The 13386-nt window shown below is 35.4% G+C and overlaps 2 protein-coding genes across 3 annotated transcripts; one reads left to right on the plus strand and one right to left on the minus strand.

The window, feature by feature from the left end:
* The first annotated feature begins 3096 nt into the window (after positions 1-3096).
* Positions 3097-9388, plus strand: LOC114178164. Of its 2 annotated transcripts, none has more exons than XM_028063912.1 (9): positions 3097-3579; positions 4318-4476; positions 5006-5083; positions 5690-5770; positions 6282-6374; positions 6451-6594; positions 7945-8052; positions 8677-8728; positions 8822-9388. In XM_028063912.1, the coding sequence occupies exons 1-9, from the start codon at positions 3244-3246 to the stop codon at positions 8848-8850; spliced, it is 1080 nt and encodes a 359-aa protein (XP_027919713.1). In that variant the 5' UTR covers positions 3097-3243; the 3' UTR covers positions 8851-9388. The 2 variants fall into 2 exon arrangements, with proteins under 2 accessions (XP_027919713.1, XP_027919714.1); XM_028063913.1 differs by having other exon boundaries at positions 6285-6374.
* A 430-nt stretch (positions 9389-9818) lies between these two features.
* On the minus strand, positions 9819-12070 carry LOC114178165 (protein PLASTID REDOX INSENSITIVE 2, chloroplastic). The gene is made up of 3 exons (XM_028063914.1): positions 11766-12070; positions 11567-11662; positions 9819-10244 (listed from the first exon to the last, which is right to left on the minus strand). The coding sequence occupies exons 1-3, from the start codon at positions 12027-12029 to the stop codon at positions 10050-10052; spliced, it is 555 nt and encodes a 184-aa protein (XP_027919715.1). The 5' UTR covers positions 12030-12070; the 3' UTR covers positions 9819-10049.
* Between the last annotated feature and the right edge of the window lie 1316 nt (positions 12071-13386).

Consider the following 13386-nt stretch of genomic DNA (forward strand, 5'->3'; position numbering starts at 1 on the left):
TAAAGGTTAAATAGAGAAAATAATGGTCCAAAATGTAGAGTTTCAGGGTTAAAAAAATGTATACTGTGGGTGATGGTGATTATCTGGAATTGGAGACGATGTGGTTTAAGGAAGTGATGTAATAGTTAAGATTGGGTAACAAGGATTGAATACTAGTATAGAAGTGTGGTAGTGCTGTTGTAGCGTGAAACAGGTATGTAAGATGCTAATGTTGTGGTATGAGTGGTCTCATTTGTGGAATGGGTTATTATTGTGGATAGAGGGAATGGGAAGAAGTCCCATATCTTGTTGTGCGGTTATGGAAGGTACATGTAATTGTTTACATATGATATTTGTAGGCTCGCCTATGTGAGAGTTGAGATTGGGGTTCTTATGCGACCTATGGAAGGGATTTAAATGGTAAAATAGATTAACTGGAGTGTCATAAACCAGGAAAGTGTAGTTCTGGTATGGCGCCTGGCGGTCTACTGATAGCCGCCAGGCGATAGCCCTAGCGTGGGAGGGTCTGCACTGAGAGGCGCCTGGCGGCACGGTGTGCTCCGCCAGGCGGTGACGAGAAAATAGTGGGGTCTGGAAGAGCGCTGGCGCCTAACGGTGGGCAGGTACCGCCAGGCGGTCTGGGCCTGTTTCGCCAGGCGGTGTTGGCTGGTGCGCCAGGCGGCCGTGCACCAGGTCACGAGTTATGTGTGTTGTTTTAATTGACAATGATGCTTTGCTTGGATCGGGAGATGCTGTGCCATGAGCGGGTAGGTTCATGGATGGTGTAACATGTGATGATATGAGCGGGGAGGTTCATATCAAGTTACTCTCACGTGGGGATACGAGCGGGGAGGTTCGTTTATTCCGTGCTCACGTTGAGAGATGCCACGTGCGGGGAGGTACGGGGGCTGGTGGATCACATGTGTTGGACTACGGGCGGGTAGGTCCGTAGAGCAGGACTACGAGCGGGGAGGTTCGTAGAAGCAGGACCACGAGCGGGCAGGTTCGTGTGAGCATCAGATTCCCGAGTCCAAGGCTAACAAAATGTATGATTTGAAGACTGTTAAGTCTTGGGGTTGGGGTCTTGGCCAAGATTTATAGATAATGAATAAGATGGGTAAATGATCTATCTTGTGTTTATATGTTTGTTATTTTATTTTCTCAGCTCACCCTTTCTGTTTGTGTGTGGCGATGATCGTGTAATTCGTTACACGGGAGCAGATGTTGATACAGGTGGTGCTGAGGATGCTCAGATGGCGGAGTGAGGGCTAGCATGGGAGTAGTGCTAGGATTTTTAAATAAATTGTAATTTATTTCTAAATGCAGATTTTGGGAATTTGTAACCTTTTATAAATTTATTCATGAGTTTTGGCGCGCTATCTTATTAAAATAAAATTTTCCCGCGTTGGGATTTCTATCGAGATGGTTATTTAATGCAATTAATTATTTTAATATTTATTTTTAAGTAATATTCCCTAGGGATGTTACACTAATCATCCATGCATAGCTTCGTACATCATATTTTTAAAATTCACTTAGTCAATCGCATGTTAAAATTAAGAAATTAAAATTCTGCAGCATTCTCGTTTAAGCTAAGTCTTTCTCGATTGGGCGAGATTACTCTCGCTTAAGCTAGACATTCTCGCTTGAGTGACAAAGGCAATCTCTCAAGCTAGAAATTCTCGCTTGAGCAACAACTCGAACAAAGAGCAAAGTAGAATTCTGCTATTCTCTCTCGCTTAAGCTAGATCTTTTTCACAAGGGTTACTCTCACTTAAGTTAGAAATTATCGCTTAAGCTAGAATAGCAGATTTTCAGCTGCTCTTAGCATGCAAAATCGAAAATCCAAACCCAAAAGAACACAAACCACTCAAATTTAGTACACTCATCAATTCATCACATTAAGACGCACTCAAGGACCAGGATAAGCAATTTAATTCAAAATCTAAAAGAAAAGCCTAGCTTCCCTTATTTCAAATGTAGACCAAAACTGAGACTAGGAAAACTCCCAAGATGATTTTTAAGATTTAAAACCCCAAATCATCTTAAGAAACTAAAACTAAAACACAAGAGCACAGAGAGATGAAAATGAGGTTTTGATCATGATCAAAACGAAACCAAAAATCCAAAACTGGACAAAGAAAAGAAGACAAAAGTTGGAGTTTTGACTTACGCAGAGTAAAGCAATGTTCAGTTTGATTTGAGGAGGACTCAGCAACCCAAATTTGGCCTCTGTTTCAAAAAGGGCAAAGATTCAAATGCAGAAGATGAAGATCAAGAATGCAGAAGATGAAGATCAATGTTGAGTTAAAGTGGAGAAATGGACGAAGTTGAGAGAAATAAGAGAGTCACATCTTCTTAAAAAAAGAAAAAATGAGACTGCTAACACTGTTTTTTTTTTTTTAAGAAATAGGTTTCACAGTTATCAAGGACAAAAAATGTAATCATTGAATAATGATTCAAAGTTTGATTTTACATATTTTTATTTTTAATTTAGAGATATAAAATTGAATTTATCTTTAAAAAGATTAATTTTTTTAAAAATTATACTTTATAGTATTACTTGTTTTAATCATTTTAGAAAAACTAAATTAGAAATATTTTCGAGTATAAGGCCGATATTTGTAGAAAAGGTAACCCTAATAGATACTACCTATACTTGGCCTAACCCATTCTAGAAATAATTTGATCCTCAAATTAGAAGAATAAACAAGATAGTAAATTTGTAATAATGAATCATCCACAATTTGAAATTGTCACCTATTTTATATTATTCTTAGTAAATTTCTACATGTCTTAGCCTTTCATGTTTCTTTAACAAGTTATTACTATCGCATAGCAATGGAAGAAGAATTTGGTTAACAACTCAATTCAACTCGCCAATCACAGACCATGCAGGTACACTCTCTTTTCCCAATTTCTTTCCAATATATGACCTGGGTGAATTAGAGAAAATTAGTTTTCAAATTTCCCCAAAATTCATTCTCAATTTTTTTTAAGTGGAAAAATACTTTTCAGAAACTAGAATTGAAAATTTGTTGGGTTCAGTAACCCTGAAAGTTCTCGAAAACAGAACCCGACCCGTTTAATGTTAAATAGCAAAACCCCACACCACACCACACACATTCTTTTAGTCATTCTTCTTTCACTCTGAAGTCCCAAATTCCAATTCACAGTTACTTTGCAAGTTACCACGCAGTTACTCTCATTCCACCATGCATTTTGCTCCCATTTCTCAGCAACCAAACGCCACCTGACTCTGTCATGAACTGCTTCTCGCTGCTATCATCGTACACCGCCGCCGCCGTCGGAAGCGCCGCTCGATTAATCACCAACCGTTCCCCTCACTGCTGCTCGTTCCCGACGTTGTTAGAGTTTCGCGGAATTAGGTCTTTCCGTTCAGAATTCGTGTTCACCACTCGCTGCTTTTCCACGAAAAAAGGGCGCAAAACTGGTTCTAGTTCTTCTGGGTTGCGCAAGGCCGAACCTGAAGCACCAGTCATGGAGAAGGAGAAGGACGCTTTCTATGTCGTTCGGAAAGGGGACATTGTTGGAATCTATAATAGTCTCGCTGATTCTCAGGCTCAAGTTGGATCTTCTGTAATTTTTCTTCTGAACCCCTCATCATATAATCTTGGCTTGAGTTTAATTTTCATATTCGGTAGTATTAGAATCGTCTTATATAACTTTTAAATGATTATTAAAAGTAAACAATCCTATTCTACACGATGAAATGTGATGAATGACACAGTAAGGACATTCTAGTTAAGTTCAATTTATTCTTACTCTTCTTTAAATGACATGATTAAGTACTTGTGACTGTTTTGAAATTTTCTTGGGTAGCAAAATTGTTAAGTGAGAGGAGTGTTTGATTGCAACTGTTGAGTGGTTTGATTGAGAGCTACTATGCTATCGGGCAAATTATTCTTATTCCCTTGTGATTTCTTGAAAGTTCACACTTTACCCCTGCCTTTTTTAATGCCTGCCACAACTCCTGCAGGAATACATCGGTAATGTTTTCCTTTGATAACAAGGTTACATTGTCAAGATATAATGTATTTCAGGGTTACCATAATCATTATTCGTTAGATAGCAGGGATTCAGTTGACATTTGCCAGTATGTTACTGATCTTTGTGAGCATGTTTTTTCTGTTAGCATTCAAAATTCAAATTGCCTACCTTTTATTGTGCTTCAACATTACTCTTCATTTCAATGTGTGATTATTATCTGCTTGGCTTGATGCAGAGGCTATATCTGTTTTGTGCTATTGAGGATAAGTTATTACTTTTTTCTGTCGTAGTAGGCTTAAATATATGCTTCCTTGTGTCGCTGGGTAGGTTTGCAACCCTCCTGTTAGTGTGTACAAGGGATATTCGTTGTCAAAGGACACTGAGGAATATCTTGCCTCGAATGGACTGAAGAATGCATTATATACAATTAGAGCTGCTGATTTGAAAGAGGATTTGTTGGGCATGCTTGTTCCTTGCCCTTTCCAGGTAAACAGCTGTTGCAATGTATTTGAATTTTAATTCTTTTCAACAAATGCAAGGTTATCATTAGCTATATATGCTTGATCTCAAAGGCAGCATCCTTATTTTGAGTTGGTGATGTTTACTAACTTTTAATAGCGGGGGAATTTGAATTGATGATAAAATATGTTCTCATAATGTAAATATCTTTCACATTCATATTACCATGCATTGGTGATTGATGGGAATAAGTCCTCTTTTACATGAAATTTTAACTAGACAAACTTATATATAGAATGTTTTAAATTCATAGGTTTTGTTCCTTCTTGATTATAATTTTACATACAAAACCCATTCTGTGGTTATACTATGAAGTAGGTAATCGGTTGTTGCATTTAAAAAGCTTGCTAATAAAGATATTAATCTATACTTATAGATGGCATGGCACATTTTGTTTCCTTGAACTGTGTTTTCTCCACAGATATCCTCTAAATTTCCTTTAAAATTTGAGGTTTGTTAATCAAACTAATAAGAAGGTTTATTATGTATGTCCCAGGAACCTCCTACCAAAGAGGGCAAATCAAATATGGACGTATCTAAAAAGAGATCTTTGGGAGTGCTTGGACAGGACGAGGTGAGTTCAGTACAATTTGAAACTACAACATCACTATCAGGAAGGCAAAATTCCAGGGCTATGTATCTGTTACTTACTAGCTATCACTTTTGTTACAATGATCAGTCATATGCATCTACCAATTCTATTACTTCCATTGGAATTATTTAAATATTCTTATGACATCCTCTCAAACCTTGTTTTCTTTCAACCATCTTTGTAAATCATTACTTTATGTTATAGTTGACTGCATGGGATTGCATATCATGGAATCTTATAATGGTTTTGAAGCATTGTATAATGCTATATAAAATTCGTGTAGTTGACGGTGCATAGTATGTCATAAAGATTTAACTTATTAAAAAACTTAGGTCAATGTTTGGTAGTAGGTAATAACTCGATAAAAAAAAGATTTAGAGAACAGCTTTACTGGACTATCATCTGCATCGGATACTACACTTGGTTTCCACCAATGAAAACTTATTTCTAGAGTCTAAAGTCAATTGTAACATGAGAAAATGTAGTAGCTCTGTGTGTAATGTCTGTGAAACCAGTTGTTTTTACTTCAGTGCACTGTCAAAACTTGTTTTTAATGTAACCGTTTTAATACATTTATTTCCTTTGCAGAAAGCAATAGTTGAAGATCCCTTGAGAAAGCAAGTCAAGTTAGATCATAATGCTGTAACCGAAGCACCTTCACAAGCAACTGTAAGTTGAAATCATATTGATGCTCATGTATTCAAAAACATGTTTGCATGACACTTTCCTATTTCCAGAAAATTATACTTGCATCTCTTGCAAAAAACCTTCATCTGGTTCAGAATCTGGCAATCTAAATTGGTAAAGTTGAAACTGATGAACATTAGTATCCACGTAATTTGCAGAAGAAGCTCGTGTAGAGGCTCAATATGCATGGTTTGGTAAACTGAAGAAGCCAAGATGCTAAGTTTTGAACCACTGGGTGTTTTCTAATTGATTTATAGTTGAAGGGGGCTTCTATGCATTTTAGCCAATAGTTATCAATCAATTTTATTGCAGACTGACTTTATACTGTGGTCATTTGATGGCTCTGTTGTTGATCTCTGTACAATATGGAGTGAAATGTTTAATACTTCATCAACTCATTTGATGCTTTTAGATCTCTCTTATTCTGGCATTATGTAGCCTCATAGTTGCCTACCCTTTTTTTGGTTAATCAAAGTTATGTATCATTGTGCAGCAGACTTGTATTCTTGAGTTTGATGGTGCGTCGAAAGGAAATCCTGGAAAATCTGGTGCTGGGGCTGTTTTGCGAGCTATTGATGGAAGTTTGGTAGGCATTTGATGTTTCTGTATCTAGTCATCATTAGTATAAAACTTTAATCTCTTTAACTATTTTTACTTTAAAGATTTGTAGGTTACGTGAAGGTGTGGGTGTGGCAACTAACAATGCTGCGGAATATCGTGCAATGATATTGGGAATGAAATATGCTCTTAAAAAGGGATTTACTGGTATTCGTATCCGAGGTGATTCCAAACTTGTTTGCATGCAGGTTGGTTATTTTATATTATTTTCTATGTATTTTATTCTAGCATAGTAGCATTATTAAAGTTCTAATGACATTTACATTCCTTCATTATGTAATTCTATGCCCTTGGATTCTTTATGTAATTGCTCTTTTTAGGACTCTTTGATTTAAATATTCACATGAAAATTATATGCAAAATGGAACTTGAGTGTTTACTCAGTTACATATCACCGGAACCTCCCCCACTTACAAAATTCACAATGTCTTCCTCGAGTGTTCACTAAAGCCCCACACTGGTCCACTTCTGTCAATTGCTCTACCTGCTGAAGTTGTTGACAAGGACCCAGTCTTTGAAACACTGAAAATTCTTGATGTGGATGAATGTCAGGGTTCACGTTGTGGTCGACCCATTCCAACATAGTTATGGGCCTTGGGTCAGAAGATTTATTGTAGGAGAAACAAAGGAAGGAAAAAAAGGTCGAGGCAAGGGGATTAAAATTCGAAATTGGTCGGGGTAATTAGTTATCCACCACTTGTCATTCCTTTACAGGGGAAAAGGTAAGTGGGGTTGGAGGGGGTTTTACAGTTCTTACTCTTATTTTGTAGTGGAAAAGGAACATTGTTCTGGGGTATTGCAGTTTCTTCTGCTGTAATGCATAATTATTCTAATAATATGCAATTTCTATTATGTTTTATTTCTGGTTTTTGGGCACGAACCAAAACAGCAGGTTCTCATTTTAGTGGACTGTGCTATTATCCTAAATGAGTTCCACCTTGAGGAAATATTAATGGCCTTTCAAGGCCCAAATGAACAACCAAAATATATCACCTATAGGATTTTATTTGTTCAGCGAAAAACAAGTAGAAAACTGCAGTTAGTTATTGTAGTAGAAAACTGCAGTTAGTTATTGTAGCAGAATTACAGACAATTCTGTAATTATGGGCAACTAAGAAAATATTGTACAAAGAAGATTGCATTTTTTGCATTCGGCCTATTTTCTTATAATCCTTCTTATACTGGCAATATATATAGATCATGTTATTTATATTGGTATACAGAGTCTCACAAATTTTTGTATGCATCATGATTTAAATCCATTTACAGTTCATCATATGAATCGTTGGCTTGCTGAATTGTATTTAGTTGTGCGATTAGATTTGCAAATAGTTGATTGTAACAACTATGAATGTGGGATAAACCACATGACAGCAAACTGTAATTATCCGTTGGATAATATCAACCAAGTACAGGACAAGCATCGCATTTCATCTATATGATCTCCTATAACCTTGTTTCTTTACAAGCGTTTGATCACTGATTTCTGTTATTTATAATTTGCTTCTCTTCAATTTTCACGCTACTGCCCGAAACAGATTGATGGTTCCTGGAAGGTCAAGAATGAGAACTTGTCTACATTATATAAGGTGGCAAAAGAACTGAAGGACAAATTTTCTTCATTCCAGATCAACCATGTTCTAAGGGTAGGTATAGTTTACTGAACTATTGATGTATATGGATTTGCATCTTGTTTGGTATGAGTTATTATAACTTATTTTGAGAAATAATTGTTTATTTTTCAAAAGATCTCTTAGCAAGCAGGCAAAAATAATTATATTTTGAAAATAAGCCAAACCTGATACACAATTGTACATTATCCAAAAAGAGAAAATTAATGGTCTCTGAAAAGCTGATAAAAGTATAAAATGAAGCATTGAAAAACTGAATAAAAATTGCAATAAGGTAATGTGTCCTGTAACCTTCTTAATGGCGTGATTTCTCTCCCCCTTGATTTTTGTGCTTGCGAAACACAAATAAGTTGTAGGAACAAGTTTAGTCCAAGTGGTCATGCCATTAATTATGTAACACTACAAAAATTCAATGAAAGAAGAATCGTTTATTGCATCTGCTCTGCTACAGAACTGTTGTACTGAATTCTAGTATATACACCATCCCCTGTTTGGTAAAACGTGCTTTCCTAACGTCAATTTTTTGATGACTTTATGAGCATTATTTCCTTGTTAAATTTACTAGATAATCGAGCCTTGCATTTTAGAATTGTATACGTAAGCATTGCCTTAAAATAATTTTCTTTTTACCTTGTGAAGAACTTCAACTCTGACGCTGACGCTCAAGCAAATTTGGCTATCAACCTTGCAGGTGAGGTCTTGAGAATCCTTAATCTTTTATATTCATTCATCTCTTGTTTAAATGCATGTATTGAATCATTCTAAGCTTTCGCTGTTTATACAGATGGCCAAGTCCAGGAAGAGTGTGTGTAACTGCTGGGTTGGATTTGTTGCTGGAAGAAGTCCGCAATTTGAAGTGTCTCTGTTCTTTAATTTATTGGCTACACGATTATTCCGCAACCAAACCTCCGGATAGGAAATGATTAGTCCTCTACTGGTCCTGGCTTAGCAGTTATGCAACTTATAGCCTCAGCGTTTTCAATTTCCATAATTTTTGGGCCGCAATGGAAGATTCCCATTACGACTTATCGACACTGCAATCATATCAAGTTGAGTTCGTTATTTTCATTTTTGAGCATACGGAAGATCAGAATATCATACAGTCTAAAGAAAACACGATTCTTGTTCAATAACGCCAATATTATCACGTCTTATTTGAAAATGTTTTTCATTATTAATTTTGTATCTATTCAGGCTCTTTCAACTGCGCTTTAGCTCAGTTGCATTTAGAATCTCCCGTCATCTGATTTACATGGACGGTAGTGTTTAAATTATTGTAATAATATTCTGTAAACCAATGCTTTCAACTCTACTAACCAATGAAATTGATGTTGGGAGTATATTACGGTTAGTATTGATGTGGATCAGTTTAGATAGACACCATTCCCTGTCTGTCATGGTGAATGGTGCTCTTGAATGCTTCATCATTCAAACTGGAATTGCCATAAGTAGTAGTGAGATAATGCTTTGAAAAAAAAATTATTTTCGGTCATTATTTCGTATTTCATGCAGACAGGGAGTGAAGTCCATATTGATTTAAAATAAGATTATGAGTGGCTATACAAGCATTGTCAGGTGCAGCTATACATTAACATTTTGTTACGAGTTAAATTAGCGAATTAATATCTTTGTAATAACTATCGAGAATAAGAGGTAGGTATCATTTGCTAAAGAAATAATCTAGTTGTTTGTTTAGAAATAATTAATACCAAATGGTGAGGAGTTAAGGCAGTGTTTACAAACATTGAAAACGAGTTGAAAAGAGAATGAAAGCATGGTAATGAACGATTAAACCTCTATCCGATTTTGTTGTCCATCTTAGGCTCAGATTATTTTATCTCTTCTCGGTAAAAAGAATACACGTTCTAATATAAATAATTGCTAATAACTATTTCAAAATCAAGTCTCTCTCCAACTCTACCTATCCTAGACCAAAAAGGCACTAAAGAAATAGACACAAAACTGCTCATTTAGGTCTCTTACAGCATAAGCATACATGAGGTACCCTATTACTATTTCTTATCAGTTTTATTCCATTCTCTCCAGTCTTTGTCCACATTATTTTGTGCCCAAGTGATAGCAGCACGTGCAGCTATTGGTCCACCAGGAAATCCTTGCTCGTTCAGGGTATCCGCCATGTCAACAAAAGGAAGGACCAAGAGTGTACCAGGACCTCCATACTCTGAGTGTAAGAAAGTGCTAAAAATCTACTCCATTAAACATTTAATCACACAATTCAAAACAGGGTTAGTATGAACACAAATATTTCATTAGTCAACTCAGCTCAAAATAACAATGTGGTGCACAAAGACAATCCATACAGAATAAATCAAACATCCCTATGAAAGCAAAACATATCAAATTGGCTGGCATTTGGAATATTGCACAAAACTATTAGTTGAACTGAATTCAAGCAATATGAAAGACAAATTCTGAATGAACCGTTCCAATTACTAAAATATGGTAATATTGACAAAATAGACAAATAAAATCACATCTTCCCTATCTTCTTTTCCTGGTTGTTTGAAAGTCCTTACAGCGTCAGCTCCCTAGTTTCATAAGCTAAGACAGGAGTTTAACTCAGATTGAATAATTCCATAATCTGATAATAACAATAGATGAAACAAGTGCAAAAGCTGAAAGTAAACCAAACTAGAACACAACCAACCTTGTTCTATAGTCTTGACAGATTTTTTATTGTAAGAAAAAACTATCACGGGTTTCTATAACATACACATAAAATCTCTCTTACGAACATAGTTATCAATTTCAAATGCCAAAGAATAGAAGTCAGACTCAAAAAAATATAGCATGATTAAAAGTCAACGAAACAAACAAATTCAAAAGACTTTCATAATTCAAATACATGTCATCATAAACATTCAATAAAAAGAAGAGTGGGTGCTGCACAGAGAAAAGAACAGGAGAAGTTGAGGGTTTAGAATGAGATGTGTAGGTAACTACATCCAATGAGGGATTTTCCAAATTCAGAGATCTCAATTAAGCTGTGATTGAGGGAAAAATGAGCTTCCGGAAAGCCTCACTCTAGAGTTGTCAACTTGTCATGATATGATTGCTATTTGAAAATGTAGTACTAGTTCAATATATATATCAGAAGACCTTAGTTCATATGCTGAGAGCAACCTAAGGTATAATTCGCATCACTTCTGGGTGACTAAGATCAGAGAAACCAAAAACTAAACCAGTAAATATCTATACAGGATCATTCATCACTTACTTCTCCAATAAAGGTGCACAAATACATTGCATGCAAGGTGATAAGAAATGCTTTTAATGATTCTTCAGCATGCTGAGAAAACATGCTACTATAACCAACTAATCATTAATCTTATTCCTGCTCTCTACTTCAAAATAGGTATTATGGGTTTCTTTCTTTCCCAAATTAAAAAAAAAAAAACAAAAACTAGATAACTCAACTTAAAAAAGAGTGAATAAAAAAAATGAGGACAACCAAATTAACTAAAGAAAAAGGGTTTAGTAGGGGACATGAAGCAGGAAACCAACGAACCTCAGTGCAAATTCCTACAACTTCCTCAACGGATTCTCCATATATATCCTTTTTTGTAAGCTTTTGGAGAAGGTGGCTTTTGAATTTTTCCGTCTCCTGAAAAAACACAAACAAAAATAGAAAGAAATTGGAAAACGAAGTTAATTTATTAGTTAACAAATACAGAGAAGAGAAGCCAAAAATGGAAGAGACAACTCACGGCATCTGCGAATTCCGGAATTGGGTCGGGGAATTTGTACTCAGCAGCTCTGACAAGGAACCTTTTGGTGGATGAAAATGGTAAAGTTGGGAACTTTCTTCTTCCTTTGACAGAAGGAAATGAAAACCTTTGCTGTTTAAATGTGGCAGAGGTTGAGATTAAGCGGGGTTGAGAGAGGCACAATGGAGTGGCGGAAGGAAGCAAAGAAGAAAAAATTGAAGAAGAAGAAACTGAGAAGGGTAGAAGAGAAGCAGAAGAACTCATTCTGCAAACCGCCTCCTTCGTTATCTCTTCGCTAGTTCTTACTTCTGTTCATAAGCTAATATATATTATCAATTTTTTTAATATTTTCCAAAATTAATTAGATTTACCAAATATATAATATTCCTTTCAAATTCATTCGATCCATCCCTTTATACATAATAACAAAATATTTCCCAAATCAAAAGTTAAATCTTTAAAATATAATCAGCAACTTTCTAGTTGTTAATTAATTTTTTATTATGTAATTATTATTATTGTTAAAGTATTTAATTGCTTTATATATAATCATATGAGGTTTTATTACATCTAAAATCAAATATTCTGTAAGATGTGAGGTAGATGTTTCGTATTTATATTTATATTAAATATATAATTAATGACTTACATAACTAATTTTGTTTTTTTACTATAATTTTTTCCTATCATTCTTAAATTTTTATTTTGTTTGGGTTCATACTTTTTTTAATGATTGAAAAGTAAATATAAAATGTTTAGCAATTATCGAAAATATTTTTATCATTTGTTTCTCAATCACTTAAACACTTTAACTCTAATACCTTTATTATTTTTAGTTCATACGAATTTGAATTTTCTACTATTCTTCTTAGAATTCTCTACTCTTCTTTTTTTTTTTTTTTGTTATTTCAAAATACACTTATATTAGTTTTAAAATTTTAAAATATACTAAATTATCTGTACTCACTAACACAAAAAAGCCCTATAACGTCACCCATATAACGTCTGTCTAGAAAAAGTCCCACGTTAAAAATGACCGGTGGCATTTTTGTAAATTATTTGACTTTTTTAATGTCTGTCCATTTCAACACAGACGTAATTTAACGTTTGACCCACAGTACCCCGACGTTATGTAAAAATTATCGTTTGAGCTCTCTGCCCCCGACTTAATTTAACGTCTGACCCACTCTGCCCCGACTTAATTTAACGTCTGACCCCCTCTGCACCGACGTTAAGTAACGTCTGACCACGCAGCCCTGACGTCAATTTTTGGGTTTTCTCTACGCGAAACGCATAAACCCTAATTGTTTCGTTGCGCCACCAATTTTTCGCGAAGCTTCTTCGTCGGCAACCACCATTCCGAGCACCTCCAGGTAAATTTTGAACGTTTTTCACCACCAAACTTGTTGGGATTTGATTATGGATTGATTTTAAGTGTTTTGAACCGAATATTTTCCGTTTTCATCCTCATTTGCAGTGTTTCGCGATCCTTCCCATTGGTGACCATTATTCCGACCTCCTCTAGGTGAGTTTCGAACATTTTTCACCACCAAACTAGTTGGTATTTGATTGTGGATTGATTTTAGGCGTTTTCAACCGAATATTATACGTTTTCATCCCC

The sequence above is a fragment of the Vigna unguiculata genome, chromosome 3 (assembly GCF_004118075.2).
Source record: "Vigna unguiculata cultivar IT97K-499-35 chromosome 3, ASM411807v1, whole genome shotgun sequence".
NCBI classification, from domain to species: domain Eukaryota; kingdom Viridiplantae; phylum Streptophyta; class Magnoliopsida; order Fabales; family Fabaceae; genus Vigna; species Vigna unguiculata.

Bases quoted from the DNA above. Each gene is read 5' to 3' on its own strand.
- LOC114178165 (XM_028063914.1), bottom strand. From the start codon at position 12,029: ATGAGTTCTTCTGCTTCTCTTCTACCCTTCTCAGTTTCTTCTTCTTCA. The intron at 11,663-11,765 runs GTGAGTTGTCTC...GTGTTTTTTCAG, and splicing joins TTCCGGAATTCGCAGATGCC to GAGACGGAAAAATTCAAAAG. The intron at 10,245-11,566 runs GTTCGTTGGTTT...TTAATGGAGTAG, and splicing joins TTGTAGGAATTTGCACTGAG to ATTTTTAGCACTTTCTTACA.
- LOC114178164 (XM_028063912.1), top strand. From the start codon at position 3,244: ATGAACTGCTTCTCGCTGCTATCATCGTACACCGCCGCCGCCGTCGGA. The intron at 3,580-4,317 runs GTAATTTTTCTT...GTCGCTGGGTAG, and splicing joins AGGCTCAAGTTGGATCTTCT to GTTTGCAACCCTCCTGTTAG. The intron at 6,375-6,450 runs GTAGGCATTTGA...TTTACTTTAAAG, and splicing joins GAGCTATTGATGGAAGTTTG to ATTTGTAGGTTACGTGAAGG.